This window comes from Rhinolophus hipposideros, assembly GCF_964194185.1.
Source record: "Rhinolophus hipposideros genome assembly, chromosome: 11".
NCBI classification, from domain to species: domain Eukaryota; kingdom Metazoa; phylum Chordata; class Mammalia; order Chiroptera; family Rhinolophidae; genus Rhinolophus; species Rhinolophus hipposideros.
Window position 1 is genome coordinate 2,046,516 of NC_138057.1, and position 20,139 is coordinate 2,066,654.

The 20,139-nt window shown below is 39.6% G+C and overlaps 1 protein-coding gene across 1 annotated transcript; it reads right to left on the reverse strand.

Annotated features, from left to right (window-relative positions):
- Positions 1-3,960: 3,960 nt before the first annotated feature.
- LOC308505187 (peptidyl-prolyl cis-trans isomerase FKBP3-like) lies at positions 3,961-4,635 on the reverse strand (the record flags this gene model as incomplete). Its single annotated transcript, XM_081066924.1, has 1 exon — positions 3,961-4,635. The coding sequence occupies one exon, from the start codon at positions 4,633-4,635 to the stop codon at positions 3,961-3,963; it is 675 nt and encodes a 224-aa protein (XP_080923050.1).
- Positions 4,636-20,139: the final 15,504 nt, after the last annotated feature.

A 20,139-nucleotide genomic window follows, 5' to 3' on the forward strand; every position in this document is an offset into this window, starting at 1 on the left:
TTGTTAAAAGTTTGTGGGAAGAACTAATGCTCATCCATTCCCTCAATAATTATTCAGATTAAATTTTTTTCAACTTTTTGTTTTCCTTTCATTTGTATATGGATACTTGCTAAAGAAATCTACTTAAAAGATGCATTTAAATGTTGTAGGAAATGGTTGGAAGTAAAACCTGTTTGTTCACACCTCCAAAACCCAGTTCATGACCCCTACTCCTTTGCTTGTTCCTAAGCATGAATAAGTAGCTAAGTATTGGTTTCTCAGACTCCCTTGCAGCTCAGTGTGCCGTGGGACTAATTATGGCCAAAGATATGTCAGTAAAAGTCCCGTGGGCGGCTTCTGTGACCAGTGCCACCATGTTCCCCTTCTCATTCCACTGAAGACTGTTGTGGCTACCCATAGACAGGAGGCAGCACACGTGAATCTGATCCATCATCACACCAAGGACAGAGGAGCTGGAGACAGAAAGATCCGGGATTCCGGAGGGCAGCACTGGGCAGCTCGCCCGTACAGGCAACTGCTGTCCCCAAACGTCTTGTTCTGTAAGAAATTGGGCCTTTCTTTATTCGAGACATTTTTAGCCCAAAGGTGGCCTAACATCTTTGAACATTTTCAAGAAGAAATATGGAGCAATTGCTCTGAGTAGAGCACTGCACTTGTTTGAGGGGAAATACACAGCTTGACTAAGACAAAGCATCAAAAAAGTTAGTTTTTAGAATGTACAGGAAAGCCCACTTAAGAGTTTTGTCATGTCTCCACGTCTTACCATGTTTTGTTTTTTCCTGCTATGACCTCCCAACATAAGGCTATATATATTTTTTGTGAGATTAGGACTTTCATGACATTGTCCCTTGAATACTTATACTTCATCTTACATTTCCAAACAATAAGGATTTTCTCCTCTAGGACAACGATACCATTATCATATTTAATGTTTTCCAAATATAATCTAATGCCCACTCTGTATTCAACTTACTCCAATTGTCCACCCTAAATATTCCCATAGTTGTCTTTCTAGAACCATAATCCAAGTACTGCATTATGTTTTTATCTAAACTGGCTCTTCCCCACCCCCTCATTTCTTCATGACATCAGCTTGTTGAACAGATCAGGCAGGTTGTTGTGAAGTGTCTCACTTTAAGGATTCTGTCCGATTGTTTCCTCTCATGATATTTCATTGTTTCTCTGTCCCCATATTTCCTGTAACCGGAGTTACGCCTAAAGGCTTGATGAGATTTGAGTTAAAGTGTTTGTGGCGAGAACACCATAGGAGATCCATGTGGACAGTTCTCATGGTTTCTTCTCATGACGGAGCTAGGTGCCACCTCCCACACCCAGGCAAGCTTCTCAGCCACTGGTCTTGTGCCTCCTCACCCTATCAGAAGCCCTACACTGTCCCTCTGCCTGGTCTGACATATGTCCTCACGGTCCCACACTTCCACGCCTCTATGTGTGCTGTGCTTTATACAGAGGCCATCTTTCTCCTGCAGGAATGGCGTTTCTATAACCCCCACATGTGGGCAGGACCTTGGCCTTGCTCCTGACGGGCAGAATACAGCACAGGTGAATGTCACTCTTCTGGTTAGGTTACATACAATGGTCACCTGGATCAGCCAGCAGATTCTGTCTCTTGCTAACTTTGATGAAGCAAACTGCCATGTTGGGGAAGCTTATCTGGTAAGGAAGTGAGTGTGTCCAGCAAGCAGCGAGGCCCTGTGTCATGACCTCGAGGACCTGAAGCCTGCTGGGGACACTACAAAGGAGCCTGGAAGTGGCTCCTTTCCCATTTGGACCCTCATATGAGAGCTCAGCCCTGCCTAACACCTTGATTGTAGCCTCCTGAGGCCCTGAACTAGGAAACTCCACGAAGCTGGGCCTGGATTCCCAACCCACAGAAACTGTGAGATAATAAATGTGTGTTATTGTAGGCTAATCAGTTTTGGGGTGATGGTTACATAGCAATAGATAACAAATACATCCCATATTCCTTAACTTCATATTTGAAGCCTAGTCATTCTTAAAAGACCAGCCTAAATACCTTTGTATCCTTAGGACCCTAATGCTCTGAGTTCCTTATGGTCCCTTATGGTCAGAATCACACAATTCATTATCTCAAACTAAACCAAGACCATTAATATTAACTCTCTAACTGGATCATATGTTCTTTGCAGGAAGGAGCCACACTGAAATGTTGTACCTCCTGCATTCTGAAGCACCATGTTGTAAGATAGGAGGTACCCATGGAACACTTGTTAGTAACGGTAGCAACTATTATAGTCAACAACCTGTAACATTATACTCTCACTATAATCCTGCGTACCAAATGTTGAGCTCTGTATCAATAGCTATAATCAAATATGTCTATAATAAGGAGAGAAATTTGGCCTGCAAAAGGAAACATTGTTATTTGGGTCTTCCTTCTTTTTTTATTTCTTGGGAAAACAATAAAAATGGGGCGAGTTAGTGACAATGATGTTTTTACAGATGTTCTCCAGATAAGACAACAAAAAATATAAACAAGAGTCTTTTCTTATTTTTTCTTGAGAAAATTCTAGTAATCAGTTCAGTCTTTAACCATTTGACCCTTCCCAAATTCACATATCCCCCTAAGCTTGGTGTGCTGAGCATGGGAAGGACTGGAAGAATGCACATGTTGATAAAGATGGTTAGCAAAGGAGACACACAAGAAGGCTCTTGGCAACCTCTGTCCTGAAAACACTTTGGACATGCATGAAAGAGAAGGACCAAGGTGAGCAAGCACAATGTACTTAGAAGGAAACAGAGATAGTACATACAGGGCGAGGATGTGCTCCGCAGTCTATTGTCAACCAAGCCTCAGCAACACTTCCATCTGTGGTCTGCACTTCACAACAGAGCCGGGAGCCTCATTCCCAGACTCCCTTGCTGCAGTTGGTTCTGGGACAGTGTTTGCCCATGAAAGACATTTGCAAGAGATTAGGAAGACAGATTCAGAGACAGCGGTTATACTAGAACACCTGGCAGATGTTGAATTCAGAACATCATCCCAGATGGCTCTAAAGAACTACCAACCTCACTTCTTCAGAGTGAAAGTTGGTGGCAGCTGCCAAAGATTCATGAGAAATGCAGCATCTTCCTGAGAATCCCCCACCTTGGGGAGCCAAGCTAAAATTTTCAGTGAATACGTCAGTTACCTTTATTTCCCCCACTCTATTGAATTATATTTCAATAGTTATGTACATCCCCAATTCTTTATATTGAAACCTTTTTTATCTGAAAAACATGTGGTAGCTTTTTTTTTTTTCACTGAAATAACCCTGGCCAATATGAACTGAATCATGCTCCATACACAGATTCTAGTGCTTATTGCATCAATAAAACAAGAATGGGCTGCTATGAAAAGAGCAACCAAAGCAAAAGTTGGTAGAAATTTCTTAAATTATGTATGTTATATATAAAGTTATGTATATGTATGATTAAACGAGACTTCATTTGGAGTTTCAAATTATTAATTTAACATAGGTAAAGATGGAATTATCTGTGGTCCATAAGGCAAAAATCTGAAAAATTAGAAATAAAGGAAATATTAAAAAAAAAAATATATATATATATATATCTCAAACAAATCTATTAGATTCTTTGAAGAAGAGAATAAAGTCAATAGGCAGACAGGGAACAATAATAGAGATACTTTTTTTGGGGGGGGTAAATTTTTATTGAGCCTTTTAGTTTACAACATGAAGTAAAAAGAAAATGAGTTCTCCTTAACCAGTATTTTACATAGTTGTAGGAAAATATTTTAAACTTCAGGGATTTGTAATGGATTACGGTTTTTAAAAGTTGAGGGATCAACTGAACGAGTTCTAACTTAGCTCCTTGAATCTTTCAGTTGACTTTTCCCTTACAGTAGTAACCAGGTGTAATTATTTACATAAGCTTCTTCAAGGCCATTGCTGATGTCTTTAATTCTGAAGCATTGCTATTTCAATCAATATCCACTAATTCCACTTCAAAAATGAGTTTTGCATTTGGTGGAATTTTGGCATCAGGCTGTCCTTTCTTTCCATAAGCCCATTCTGGTTCAATCTCTAGTCGAGCCTTTTCTCCTTTACTCATTGTCATGAGTGCTTCATCCCATCCTCTGATAACTTTGCCTATTCCAACTTTAAAACTTAAAGGCTTGGCATTTTTCTTCTTCTTTGAACTCGTTTGAATATTGGTATCAAAAACAGTTCCATCCTGTAGTGTTCCTGTATACCAGCAGTGCACAACATCTCCCTTTTTGGGGTAGTTGGTTTTATCCCCTTTTTTAAGAACAGATTTTGTGTATTTTGGTGGACCCTCATCCAGAGTCTCTTCAGACTTGGTTTCTTTGGGTTTATCTTCATTTAGCTTCACGTTTTTCACCTGCTCGGACACTTTACTTATATTTTCAATACCCTTGAAAAGCTTACTTTCAACAAGATGGTTATAGGCTGTAACCAAATGGTCCTTGTTAGCTGTCTTGGCCACATTTTTAATGTTTCCTAATAACTTGTGTTCTGCAAGAAACAAATCTGAACCGTGGTCCTGTAGAAACTTGATAATGTCCTTTTTGGGTAGCTGTTCGCTGCGCAGCTGCTCCACTGTCCAGGCCCGCGGTGGAACGGCAGCCGTCATCTTCCCCCGCTGCCTCTGCTTTTTCTAGAGACACTTTCTTAAATTTAATTTTATTATTAGTTTCAGGTATATAAAACAACATAATGATTAGATATTTACACTCCTCACAAAGTGATAACCCCTCAAAATCTACTATCCCTCTAACATCGCACATAGTTATTACAATACCATTCACTATTTTCACTATGCTGTACTTTACATCCTATGACTATATATATATTTTAAATTATAGTTGACATTCAATATTATTTTATATTAGTTTCAGGTGTACAGCACAGTGGTCAGGCATCTATGCAATCTGTGAAGTGATCCCCCAATAAGTCCAATACCTATCTGACATCCTATATAATCTATACAACACTATTGATTATATTTCCTATACTGTATTTTCACATTCCATGACTATTTTGTGACCACATTTGTACTTTCTAATCCCTTCACCTTCTCCCCTATCCCCCAATACCCCCACATCTAGCAATCATCGTTTTTTCTCTGTCTCTTAGTCTATTTCTGTTTTGCTTGCCTTTTTATTCTGTTCTTTAGATTCCACATAAAAGCGAGATCATATGGTATTTATCTTTCTCTGTCTGACTTATTTCACTTAGCGTAATATCTCTAGGTCTATCGATGTTTTTGCAAATGGTAATATTTCATTCTTTTTTATGACAGAGTAATGCTCCTCTGTATAAATATACCACAATTTCCTTATCCACTCATCTATTGATGGGCATGTCTATTGTTTCCATATCTTGACTATTGTGTAAAGTGCTGCAATAAACATAGGAGTGCATAAAGATTTTTGAATTGGAGTTTTGGATTTGTCCAGATAGATACCTAGGAGTGGAATTGCTGGATCATAAGGTAGTTCCATTTTCAGATTCCTGAGATTCCTCCATACTGTTTTCCGTAGTGGCTGCACCAATCTGCAATCCCGCCAACAGTGTATGAGGGTTCCTTTTTCTCCACAGCCTCTCCAACACTTGTTACTATTTGTCTTGTTGATGAAAGCCATTTTGACTGGGGTGAGGTGGTATCTCATTGTGGTTTCATTTGCATTTCTCTGATGATTAGTGAGATTGAGCGTTTCTTCATATGTCTCTTTGCCATCTGTATGTCCTCTTTAGAGAAATGTCTCTTCATGTCCTCTGCTTGTTTTTTAATTGTGTTGTTTGTTATTGTGGTGTTAAGTTGTATGAGTTCTTTATAAATTTTGGATATTAACACCTTATCAGATGTATTATTGGCAAATATCTTCTTCCATGCAGTAGGAAGTCTTTTTGTTTTATCGATGGTTTCCTTTGCTGTGAAAAAACTTTTTAATTTGACATAATCCCATAGGTTTATTTTTTCTCTTACTTCCCTTGCCAGAGGAAATATATCAGTAAAAGTATTACTAAAGGTAATGTCTGCAAGTTTACTGCCTATATTTTCTCCTAGGAGTTTTATGCTTTTAGGACTTACATTAAAGTCTTTAATCCATTTTGAGTTTATTCTTGTATATGACATAAAAAGGTGGCCCAGCTTCATTTTTTTGCATGTGTCTGTCTAGTTTTCCCAGCACCATTTATTAAGTAGAGTCTTTAGCTCAATGTAAATTCTTGTAAAAAAAAATTAATATACGAAAAATTCCTAGAGATGAACAAAAACTCAAGTTTTAAGATTTATAGAACCCAAGTGCCAAGCACTAAAATTTAAAAGACACACACCTAGGTACATACAAGTAGGAGCAACTGCTAACAGCAAGGATAAAGAAAAAACACACTAAAACTTTTAAAAGAGGAAAAATAATTTACTTCATAAACAAAACGAATTAGACTGAGGTCTATACCTCGTGCTATATCTGACATTTGAAGATAACAAAGCAGTACTTCTCTTCTCAGGGAAAATTATTTTGAACTTAGACTCCTGTACACAGCCAAAATATCAATGAAGTATCTGGGAAAATAAAGATGTGGTTGGATTTGGAAAGCTGAGCTTTTTGTTGCCAGTAGCAGGAGTCCTAGCGGAGGGCAATGTCATGTGGTGTTGCTTCAGGACTTCCTGATGAACGAGAGACCCTGTCCCTGTCTGTCCATCTCTCCATCCCACCACCTGTAGTGGAATGAAGTCAGCTTCATTCAGAGACTTGCTCCCACTGGGGTGGTTTATATACATCAAGAGAGGAAAAAGGAAAACTTTACTTCCAGGAACAGAATGTTCGTCCTCCTCTTCAATCTGATTATATTGATTTTAAAATAAAAGATAATCTAGAACTGCAATGCCCAGTTATTTCAGTGAAATATGGAAGAAAGAAGTTAAAAGAAGAGAGAGGATAGTTAAAAGACAAGTCAACAAAAACACTAGCGAGTTTGTCTTGAAAGATACGAGAGTAAACATAAACATATTGATTTTCAAAATTATAAAAAATATATATTTGCTAAGTGGTAGTGGTGAAATTCTGAATATAGAAAAATAAATTCTTCCCCATAAACAGTCAGAGAAAAGCAGGGTAAAACAACAAGGAAACACCATTTCTTCATCCACCATTTTGACAAACATTTATTTTGGTAATCTTAAGTATTGGTGAGTGCAGAGAGAAATATGCTTTTGCAGAAGTGTAAATATATGAGCTGTTTGGGCGACAATTTACCAATATTCAAACACATCTCTCTAATATTCAAACACATTTAACTACTACTTCCCCATCAAAGAAACTTGCTGATAGTAATATTTGCACTCATCACACAAATAAATGTTGACAATGATCCATGCATCACTACTTAAAATAACCAAAAAAAATGATAAAGGACCTATGACTAAATAAAATGTGGACTATCCATACCACAGAATCTTTTGCAACAGTTGGAAGCAGAGTTGGGTAAGTTTTTTCTTTAAAGGGCCGGATAGTAAATATTTCAGGTTTGGGGTGCCTCATGGTCTCTTTTGCAACCACTCAGGTCTGCCACTGGAACGCAAAAGCAGCCACAGACAATACTAAAGAGCGTGAACATGGCAGTGTTTCACTAAAACTTCATTTACAAAAAGAGGCAGCAGATTGGACTTACCTGCAAGCCACAGAATGCCTGCTCTTGGTTTAAAGAACTTCATTTCATCTACATGTATGGATATGAAAACGTCTCCATTATGCATTAGTTAAAAATTCAAGTTTGAAAACAATGTATTATATGATGCAATTATGAAAATATGTGAATTTATGTACATATGCAGAGGACTGTCATTATTCCTGACAGTCATGTTCTACAAAGTCGCAGAGAACAGTGAGTTAGTGAATACTGAACATTTGCTCTTAAGGGAACTACAGAGTTAGGTTCCTGCGAACTCCTGGTCACATTTTCTTCAACCGCTCAATACATAATCTTGCTTTGTGTGTGTCCACTTAAAGACACCTTATGTAATATACGAAGTTGGTTTATTAATACAGCCCAGCAGCGCTGTAACCCACGCCTGAAGGAGGCTCGTCTAGCACGTGCTTCCTCCATAAGGCACATCACAGCTTTTCTCACTTAGCACACCTGGACAGCACTTCATCACTATGCCTGGGGCCATTCAAACAGTGACATCACTAGCAAATGCCAAGAAATTGGGGGAAATGTGGCACTAAATAAATTGCAGAAAGGACATATGTACAGAATGAGCTGAAACAGGCAGAGGGTCGCCTTTTTCCACGTCGGCTGGGAACGTGCGAGTAGGTCCACTCATGTTTTTTGCCTCCTTGCGTATGTCCAAAAGTGACCACAAAAGGTCCTCGAGTATTGATTTTGGGGTTACAAATAGATTTTAGTGAGTAAGTAAATTTGCAATTCTGGAATCCACAAATAATTAGCATGGACTATATATTGTAAATGTAGAGAAAAAAACATTAGGAAAAAAACTCCAAATAGAGGATTTACTTTGGGGAAGGAAAGGGGAATTAATTGGGGTATAGGAAGGGGCTTTCGGTTTTTCTCTTCAACAGTTCTGTTGTGTTTTAATTTTTCATGAGTTTATATTACTTTTGTGGTATTCAAAAACACTTTAAAGATTTTTTTAAAGTAATTGAGAAGATGACTGACAGATGAAAATATATAAAAGATAGCTTAGAAATTAACTTTAAAATGTAAGCAAGTATCCAAATGTTCATCAACCAGTAAATGGATAAACAAAAAGTGGTATATCCATAGAATGGAAAATTATTCCACAAAAAAGGAAATGAAGATCCATGTTCTAACATGGATGAACCTTGAAAACATTATGCTAAGTGAAAGAAGCTGGTCATAAAAGGTCAAATATTGTATCATTCCATTTATTTGAAATTCTAGAATAAGTGAGACAAATGTTTTAAAACTAAATTGTGGTGATAATATATTCACAACCCTGTGAATATACTAAAAAAAACACTGAATTGTCCACTTTAAATGAGTGAATTGTGTGGTGTATGAATTATATCTTAATAAAGCTATTTTCAAATTTTTTCAGTGAGTTATTTTCCTCCAATTCAATTTTAATTCTTGCCTATTTTCCTTAGAGACCTCTGATTTCTTTTCTCTGGCTTTGTTTTCTTTTTTATCCATCCAATTAAGAGGGAACATTTAAAATATTCTGAAAAGTCACATGCTGGAAAGAGCTGTTATCTTTGCATGATGGTTGTGTTACAGACGGTCTTTGCATCGACACGGTGCCCTCTTTTGGATTACACAAGTTTTCTACAGTAAGCATGTATTAGTTTAAGCACTTTGATGGTTTTCATGTTAGAAAGGTGAGAGCCTTCTCTGCACCACTTGCACACACAAAGTGGAGCTCAGACTCTCCCACGACACTGGTTTTGAATTTAACTCCAATTTCCAAATAAAAGGCTTCATATATTTTTGAATTATTTTTCTTATTTTTCACTCAAAGAAAACTGTTTCCATGTTTCCCATAATAAATGCTCCAAGAGTGAATCAGCACATGTCTCAATGAAGCAAAGACAATAAAAAAGTACAAGTTTGATCTTCTGGTGAAGCCCCTGACACTGACTCAGCTGGTGCCCTCAGGGGGGTTTTGAAGGTCTGGACTCAGTATCATGGCAGTTCAGCTCTGCTATTTGCCAAAGGGCATGGGATTCACTCTGTACATGTGGGTGGCTGACAACAATGGCCCCACTGAGTCACACATGCTGTGCCCAGGCCCCCAGCAGAGTAACAGTGCCGCTTTCTCTATCTAGATGCAAGTCCATTTCTCCACCCGAATCTGAGCTGGCCGTGTGATTTGCTCTGACCAACAGAAGGTGACAGAAGTGACAGAGTGCCAGATTCAGATCCAACAGGACTCTCAGCTCTCGCTCTTGCACAGGAGACCACCCCATCTGGCCTGCGCTGGATGGAAGAGAACTGAGGTGCCCCAACCCGTTGCTAGCACATGTGTTGGGATCCCATCTGGGACCCAGGAGAAACCAGCAGAGAACCCACCCAGTCACTTCACAGATCGTGAAAAATAAATTATCGTTGTTTTAAGCTCATTAAGCCATTTGGGGTGCTGTGTTGCACAGCAATTAATAGTTGATCCAGTATTTGAGGACCTAAAAGGAGTGAATTTTGGCCCTGAGGGAGGAAGAGGAGTACAGAAAGCTAGGGTATGCTAGTTGGAGAGGTGGTAGACCTCTGAGCCTGGCATTGTACCAGTCCTGGGAGGTGCAAAGCTCAGGGCACGGCCAAAACATGCACCTGCCATGGTCCAAGAGGAGGGGACTATCCCAGGGCTACACTCCACACACACACACACACACCCCGCCTGTTCATCCCTTGTTCACCAAATGAATTAGACCCAAGCGGTGGTACTCTGGACATGCCATCTGGAATTTCCCACCAAATCATCAAAACGTAACCAAGCAACACCCTTGGACATGAAAGACCAAACCTTTCCCTGCAACTCTGGACTCACCCTGGAGGGCTCCTGGATACCTAATAGGTGGTGGGGGGGGGGTGCATTGTTCTCTATATGTCACCAGCCAGTGGGTGGAGAGCTTCAGGTCCACTCTATGTGCAGTCTGGAGCCCCTTTGAGTCCTTAGTGATGGAGAACGGGGATGGTGACCGTGACTCTTAAAGCACTTTGTCCTTCTTTCCATTACAGACTGAGCATTTAAAACCTTTCCACTTCCTACTCTAATCCCCTCTGACCTAGAGCTCATGTTAATTGTCACACCACCTACTATACTAAGTATCTCCTAGGTTTGCTATGGTGGTTAGTTTTATGTGTCGACTTTGCTAGGCCACAGAAACCAGTTTTCAGTCGAACTCTAGTCTAGATGTTGCTGTGAAGGTAGTCTTTAGGTGTGATTAAGTTTACATCAATAGATTTTGAGTAAAACAGATTACCTTCCATAATGTGGGTGGGCCTTCTCTAATCAGTTGAAGGCCTTGAAAAAGAAAGACTGAGGTCCCCAAAGAAGAGGAAATTCTGCCTCCAAGCAGCCTTCAGACTAGGGGCTTCAACTCTTCCCTGAGTCTCCAGCCTGCAGAGTTTGGAGCTGCCAGCCTCCATAATCACATGAGCCAATTCCTTAAAATGAATATCTCGTCTCTTTATGTGTTTCTGTCTATCTCCCTGTATCTCTCTCTCTCTCTCTCTCTCTCTCTCTCTCTCTCTCTCTCTCTCTCTCTCTCTCTCTCTCTCGGCGCGTGCACACACACACACACACACACACACACACACACACCCCTACTGGTTCTATTTCTCTGGAGAACCCTAATACAGCTGCTGTGACAAAGAAGCACAGGCTTCAACAATACAAATGTCCTGTCTCATAGTTTTGGAAGCCAGAAGTCTGACACCAAGGAGTCAGCAGGGCTGGTTCCTCCTGGGCTGTGAGGGAGAATCTGTCCCAGCCGCTCTCCCAGCTCCATGATTTGCTGGCCATCTGTGGCATTCCTTGGCTTGTAGATGCGTCACTCTGATCTCTGCCTTCATGTTCTTATGGCAGCTCCCTGTGTGGATGTCTGTCTCCAAATTTCTTCTTTTTATGAGAACACCAGTCATATTGGACTAGGGTCCATTCTGATGATCTCATTTTAACTTGATCATTTCTCTAAAGACCCTATCTCCAAATACAGTCACATTCTGAGGTACTGGGGGTTATGGTTTCAACATATGAATTTGAGGAAGACACAAAACAATCCAAAACACGCTGCCATCATGAGTGACTTACCTCAACTTTCCTCCCACAATTTTTAGCTTTCTATAATTTTATCCTCCCTACCTGTAGTGGGCATTTAGAATTTGTTTGCAAACAACCAAAATGTCCTTCGATAGATGAATGGATAAAGAAGTTGTGGTACATATACACAATGGAATACTATTTGGCGTTAAGGAAAGATAATATAGGACCATTTGTGACAACATGGATGGATCTTGAGAGTATAATGCTAAGCGAAATAAATCAGACAGAAAAAGCAGAGAACCCTATGGTTTCACTGATATGTGGTATATAAACCAAAAACAACAAAAGAGCAATACAAACAAATGAGAAACAAAAACTCATAGACACAGACAATAGTTTAGTGGTTACCAGAGGGTAAGGGGGTTGGGGGGTGGGAGATGAGGGTAAGGGGGATCAAATATATGGTGATGGAAGGAGAACTGACTCTGTGTGGTGAACACACAATGGGATTTATAGATGATGTAATACAGAATTGTACACCTGAAATTATGTAATTCCATTAACAATTGTCACCCCAATAAATTAAAAATAAAAAAAAAATTTGTTTGCCAAAAAAACGCTGCCTATCCCTAATGGTTCCTGATATCCTTCTAGATAATTACTTCTCCCCTATTGTGTACTGGCAAAGTGTCACTCAAATACAACCCCTGCCACTGTAGAAGCCAAAGGAGACAACTTCTCTCCATGACTTGTGCCAGTACAACCTGGAAGAGAGGCCTTTGTACTACATCTATCCAACTGGGCACCCTTTCATAGGGCTCATGACATAGCAGAAAGAATGATTGGAGGGTAACGTACTGCAGCAGGGGCACACTCATCAGACTGACCCTTTTCTAGAACTAATGCACTGTAGGGCACATAGGTTTCCAGTGATTTCCAAGTCTGGTCCTCCAGGCTCCTGTCCATTTTCTGATAGTCTTCCATACAAATTCCTATTCACTTAAGGAAACCTGCGTTTACTTCTGTTCTTTCCAGAAAATTAACCCTAAGTAACACATAAATTAGTACCAGTAGTGGGGTAAATGTATATGGCAGGTTAAAGATGGCCACAAATTCTTTGCTATTTCTCCCATAGAAGTTGGTCTCTCTCTCTTCCCCTGGGATCTGTGCTGGTCAATGGAGTGTGGCAGTTGTGCAGCCATGCCAGTTCCAGGCAAGCCTTTAAAACCATTCACTATTAACTTGCTCTCTTGGAGCCCTGAGCTACCATGTAGGAAGTCTGACTACCTCAAGCTAATGATATTATAAGAGGTCCAAGGTATGTGAAGAGTGAGACTCCATGTAAAGAGAGAAAAATGGCCAAGAAAGGCTGATGAACACTGAGATGTGTGAGTAAAGAAACCATTTGGAAGGACATGCACAGTCCAGGCACCCTTGTGGACTCCATGTAGTGCAGAGACAAACTGCCCGCTTGAGTTCTTCCAAAATTCCTGACCCAAAATATAATGAACAAAATCAAAGGGTTGTTTCAAAACCAATCTTTTTCTTTTTTTAATTCCAGTCAAGATGGCAGGGTAGGTAAGCACTGTGCTCACCTCCTCCCACAACCACATCAAAATTACAACTAAACTACAAAACAACCACTATTGAGAACTGCCTGAAGAGTAGCTGAGCAGAACTCCCATAACTAAGGATATAAAGAAGAAGCCACGTGGAGACTGGTAGGAGGGGTGGAGCCTCAGAGCAAGCTGGTCCCACACCCACGTGTAGTAGTTAAAAATCAGGAGGGATATCTCAGCTGCTGAGGTCTCCTCTGAGAATCAAGGGGCCCCAATCCTACACCAGTCTTCCCAGCCCAGGATTCCAGTGTCAGGAGGAGAGGTCCCCATATTTCTTGTTGTGAAAACCAGCAGCAATTGTGACTGAGTGAGATGGACGGCTGCTGGAGTCCCAGGCGCTCCTCTTAACGGGTCTGCACATGAATTTATTTGTGAATAGACTCACTCACTCTGAGCTCAAGGCTGGGGCAGCAGCTCAAAAAGCACCAGGGACATACGGGGAGGAACTGAATTGTCTGCCTTCCAGACAAGGGCTGGAGAGGCAGCTTTCCCTAAAAGAAGTGCTGGCAGAAGCCATTATTCCTTTGCTGAGCCCTCCCTCAACCCAGCCTGCAGGCGCTATATCTGAGTCTCCATCAACCTGGCTAAACACCATTAGCCCCTTCCTGGTGATTCCTTGAAACCCAGTCCCACCCAACTTTCAGACCCACCCAAGCTTCTTCCAGTAGCTTTTCCATACAAATTGCCTGTCTTGGCTCATACTGCAAACTTTCTTAAAATTTCTCAAGGTCTACAAACCCCAAAGAAGCATCTGACCTCAGTGTCCCCCATACCTCTTGCTAAGCAGCCCCAAGCCTGGCACTAGTGGATGCCAGCCTCAGTTTGAAGCTTAGCCTCTCCCGGGTGCCTCCAAGCCCAGCACAAGCAGCAACCATCTGCAGACCACTTTGTAGTTCATATCAAGTGGCCCCAGTCAGGGCACAGGCAATGGCTGAACTTGGCCTGCACCATAGCCCCTCCATAGAGGCCTCAGAACCAACATACCTGGTGGCCAGCTTCAGATCACACCAGGGCACCACCCAACGACTTCCACAAATGACACACCCAAAGGGCAGATTCAGCAGGCACTACAGTCACTATAAAGTAAATCCTGCTCCATGAGGTCAACTCCTACACAGCAGTCCCTCCTCCACTATAGTCCTCCTCCGCTATAGCCAGTCCTCATAGCCAAGTAGTCTGAGGGTCAATCCCTCCCAATGATATACCAACAGCTATCAAGGCTCAACTACAACAGGAGGGCACACACAACTCACACAAGGGACATACCTGCAGCACCCAGCTCAGGTGACCAGGGAGACTGTGCCACTGAGTCCCACAGGACACCTACCACATAGGGCCACCCAGCCAAGACTAAGAGGCATAGCAGCCCTACCTAATACATAGAAACAAACAGAAAGGCAGCCAAAATGAGGAAACAAAGAAACATGTCCCAAATGAAAGAACAGGAGAAAACTCCAGAAAAAACAAAATGGAGGCAAGCAAGCTACTAGAGACAGAATTCAAAAGACTAGTTATAAGGATACTCAAGGAACTTAGTGAGAACTTCAAAAAAGAAATAGTAAGTATAATAAAATCATAGAAATCATAAAAAAGAACAGAAATGAAGTCAGAAATGAAGAATACACTAGAAGTAATCAACAGCAGATTAGATGAAGTAGAGGATTGAGTCACTAATTTGGAATACAAAGTATCAGAAAACACCCAAACAGAACAGCAAAAAGAAAGAAGAATGTCCCCCAAATGAAGATAGTTTAAGGGGCCTCTGAGACAACATCAAGTGTACAAACATTTGCATCATAGGGATACCAAAAAGAGAAGAGAGTGAGCAAGGAATTGAAAACCTATTTGAAGAAATAATGAGAAGAAACTTCCCTAACCTGGCAAAGGAAATAGACATTCAAGCCCAAGAAGCACAGAATCCCAAACAAAATGACCCCAAGGAGGCCCATACCAAGACACATCATAATTAAAATACCAAAGGTTCAAGACAAAGACAGAATCTTAAAAGCAGCAAGAGAAAACCAGTTAGTTACCTACAAGGGAGCTCCCATGAGACTGTTAGCTCATTTCTCAACAGGAACGTTGCAGGCCAGAAGGGATTTGAATAAAATACTCTTATTCAAAGTAATGAAAAGCAAAGATGTACAGCCAAGATTACTCCACCCAACAGGGCTATCATTTAGAATCGAAGGTCAGATATAGACCTTCCCAGACAAGAAAAAGCTAAAGTTCATCATCATCAAACCAGTATTATAAGAAATGTTAAAGGGACTTGTGGAAGAAGAAGCAGAAGGGGAAAGAGAAGGAGAAGGAAGAGGAGGAGGAGGAAGAGAAGGAAGAGGAGAAGAAGATCAAAGCCAATTGTTTTTTCAAAATTGTTATTTAAAATCAAATGGTTGTTTTTAAGCCAGCAAGATTTGGGGTAATTTGTTACATAACTAGAAGAAAGTAACAGACCCTGAGGAATAGATGAGAGTGTAATGGGATAAAAGGCCATGACACCCTGACACATATCGTGGTATGGGAATAGAAGAGCCAATGACCTTCTGTGGCAAAACTTGTTTTCCTGGGATAAATTTCTCTTGGTTATGATGTATTACTCTACTTATAGCTACAGGACTTGATCTGAGAAAATATTGCTTAAAATATTTTACATCTATGGTGTAAAAATTAATAAGACCTGGTCTTATTTTACTATAATAAAAGACCTGGTCTTATTTTACTACAACATAAGACTGGGTCTTATACAATGTAATATAATGTAATATATAATATAATATAATACAATGTAATGCCAGGTCTTATATTAATTTTTGCTCCAAAAAAGCATTAGAGCTGATTGTCTGGCTAGGTCTTTTTTGGGGGGAAACATGGTAGCTCCCGAGAGATATTGGCCTATAGTTTTGTTTTCTTGTAATGTCTTTGCATTGTTTTGGTACCAGGGTAATTTTGGCCTCATAAGTTGAGCTGAGAAATATTTCCCCCTTTTAAATTTTATGAAAGACTGTATGCAGAATTGATGTTAGTTCTTCCTTAAAGGACTTGTAGAATTCATCAATGAAGTCATCTGCGTCTGGCTTTTTCTTTGGGGGGAACTTTTTAACTCTAATTTCAATTTCTTTAGTAGATACAGAGTTATTCAGTTTATCTACTTCTTCCAGAGTAAACATTGGTAGTTTCTGTCTTTCAAGGAATTAGCCTAATATATCTACATTATTGAAATTATTGGCATAAAGTTGTTCAAGATATTCCTTTATTATCCTTTTAATATCTATATTATCTGTATAATCTACAGTGATGTGACCTGTCTCAGTTTTGATATTAGTAATTTACATCACTCTGGCTAGAGATTCATAAATGTTATTGCTTTTCTCAAATATTTGGTTTTATTGATTGTCTTGTGTATACTTCATTGAATTCTTCTCTGATCTTTATTATTTTTCTCCATCTGCTTACTTTGGGTTTAATTTGATCTATCATTTTTAGTTTCTTATGGTCAAAGCTGAGCTCATTGATTTAAGACATTCTTCTTTTCTAATATAGGCATTTATGCTATCGATTTCCTTCTAAGCATTGCTTCAGCAGCATTCCCACAAATTTTGATATGTGAGTTTTTCATTTCCATTCAATTAAAGATACTGCACTTTCGGCGGCCAGGTGGCTCAGTTGGTTAGAGTGCAAGCTGTTAACAACTGGGTTGCCAGTTCAATTCTCACATGAGCCAGTGAGCTGCGCCCTCCACAACTAGATTGAAGACAATGCTGCTGAGCTTCTGGAGGGGCAGCCGGATGGCTCAGGTGGTTAGAGTGTGAGCTCTCAGCAAGGTTGCTCATTTAATTCCCACATGGGATGGTGGGCTGCGCCCCCTGCAACTAAGATTGAAAACAGCAACTGGACTTGGAGCTGAACTGCGCCCTCCACAACTAGGTTGAAGGACAACGACTTGGAGCTGATGGGCCCTGGAGAAACACACTGTTCCCGAATGTTCCCCAATACAATTTAGTTTTAAAAAGTACTGTGCTCTCTGATTTCTCTGTTTATGTCTTCTCAGTCCCATGAACCAATTAGGAAAGTATTGTTCAGTTTCAAAATATTTGGGAGATTTTCCAATGAGCTTTTGTTATTGACTTATAATTTAATCCACTGTAGTCAGAGAACATACTCTGTATAACTTGAATCCCTTTAAATGTATTGAGACTTGCTTTATGGTGTACAATGTAATCTATCTTCACAATTTTCCTATGCTCTTGTAAAACATGTTGCATGGAGTGTTCTATAAATATCAATCAGATCAAGTTAAATCATAATGTTGTTTAAGGCTTCAATATCTTTACTGCTTTTTTTTCTAATTCTATTGATTATTGAAAGCAGATATTGAAACCTCTGACTATAATTATGGATTTATCTTTTTCTCCTTTTAGTTTTTACATCAATTATTTTGAAGCTCTGCTGTTAGCTGCACACATTTGGAAACGTTAGCATTGCCACATACACTTGATGAATTGACCCATTTTTATTATGAAATGATTTTCTTTATCCTTGAATACTCTTTGCTTTGAAGTTTACTTTTCAAATATTAATATAGTCACTCCAGCTTTCTTTTGATTAGTGTTAGCATGGTATAACTTTCTCTATCATTTTACTTTTCACCTATTTGTGTCTTTTTACTTAAAGTGCATTTCTTGTAAGCAGCATATAGTTGGGTCTTGCTTTTATATTCATTCCAATGATCTCTGATTTTTAATTATGGTGTTTAGCCATTTATACTTAATGTGATTATTAATTTGATTACATTTAAGTTCATCATTATCATTTTGCTCTTTGTTTTCTATTTGTTCCATCTGCTCTTTATTCTTTTTTTCTGGCTTCTTTTGGATTAAATATTTTTATGATTCTATTTTATTTCTTTCACTGACTAATGAGCCACAACTCTGTAATCTTAGTGGTTGCTTTACGGCTTATAGTATACATCTTTAATTCATGACAATTTACTTACAAATGATATTACACCACTTCAGATAGTATGAGAACCTGATTATACTGTACTTCCATTTTCCCTTCTTCTTTAGTCTATTATTCTATTTATTCTTAACTCTGTTGTTGTCGTACATTTTCCTCCTATATGCTTTATAAGCCCCCAAAACTGTTCCAAGTCACATGGTCTTAGAGTGTAGATTGTCTGACCCAGTCTCTTAAACAACATGATAAACACCTCAACAAAAAAAATAAGAAAACAAACAAAAACCCTCTGCTCAAATGTGGGCTTTGACGAGCCTCAGCTAGGAAAGGTTATGCTTATTGCTTTCAATCTTATTGTTTCAACTGGTCCCCATACATTTTACTTATTACTATTCATATTGTTTTTATGATATGGCGTCCGATGCACAAAGGTTAAATTGGGTCCTGGCTAACATGCCAACACAATCAGGAAATTCACCTGCATGTTAGTAAGGATTCTTGTTTTCAACAGTGAGTGTTCATTTAGGCTTCAAAAAGTTCTAAAATAGCTGCTGGAATAAAGTTGATAGATTTACAGAGCTACTATAAACTATTATCATGTCGAAAGTAAAATACATAGTGAAACACATGACTTTGCGTTCTATAAGGCATAATTGCTTGCACATATGGTGCTTAGAGTATGCTATGCACCATTCTGAGTGCTGTATACATGTCACTTTATTCAACCTTACTTCATTGTAAAGTAGTCCATTTACAACAGGGCAGTACAAGCTGCTATATATGGCAATGTAGACAATGTTTAGCTTAAGTGTGTAATCAATTGTGAGGATGGTAGGTATCCTGTAGTATTACTTTGCTGCACTGGTTAGGTCAGGATTTACAAAAAAGGATTTAATTTCCATCTCATGTGAGTACTAAATTTCTTTCTCTCCTTAAAAAGAAAACCACTTTACATTTTATTATTTCAACAAGTTCTAAATCTTATTGTTTCAGTTAGTCCTAGTAAATTTTGTTGTTACTATTCATATCGTTTTTATGATATGGCATCTGATACTTAAATAAATACTGACAGGAGCAGGGATGGAATTTAAGGCATAATACACTGTTTGTATAATCTACACTCCCTAAGAGATGAATAAGTCATACATTCTTTTATAGCAGAATAGAAGTTCCTGTGCGCTCTAACAAAGGAGCTCTGAGCACATCTGTGGAATGTCAGGGCCCTGGTTCAGGAGCAAAAGACCACTTGAGGTGGCAGTCCCATGGCTGAGGGCACAGGCTCCAAAGGAAGATGGTGGCATATCACTCCAAAACAGATGGAACAGGCAGATGGAACGAGGGAGCCGACTGGTCCAGCCATCCCACCAGTGAGGTTGCTGGGCTCTCTGCATGGATCTGAGGACTTTCCTCTCTCCTCTTCACCATCATGATGCAGTAAGCTACACCCAAGCTTCTGGACGTGTCTTAGGGAAGAAAAGAGGTGAAATCTGAAAGAAAAAAAATGGATCAGCTAGTCTGGGGAGTAGAATAAACACTCAATAATAATAAGTAAAATGTATAGTGTTATAGTTAGTGATACATGCTAAGGAGAAAAAATAGAGTATCCAAGGGAGATAGGAATGTTCTTTGGGAACAGGGTGGTCTGGGAAGGCGCCAGTGGGGTGACATTTGAGTACAACCTGGAGGAGGTAAAGAAACATGCCATACAGCCTGTTAAAGAAGAGCATTCCAGGTGTCAGGGGCACTGGTCACAGCCCTTTGAGAAAGACTAAGGCAACCAGTGAAGAAGCAGTGAGGGAGGAAGGAGGAG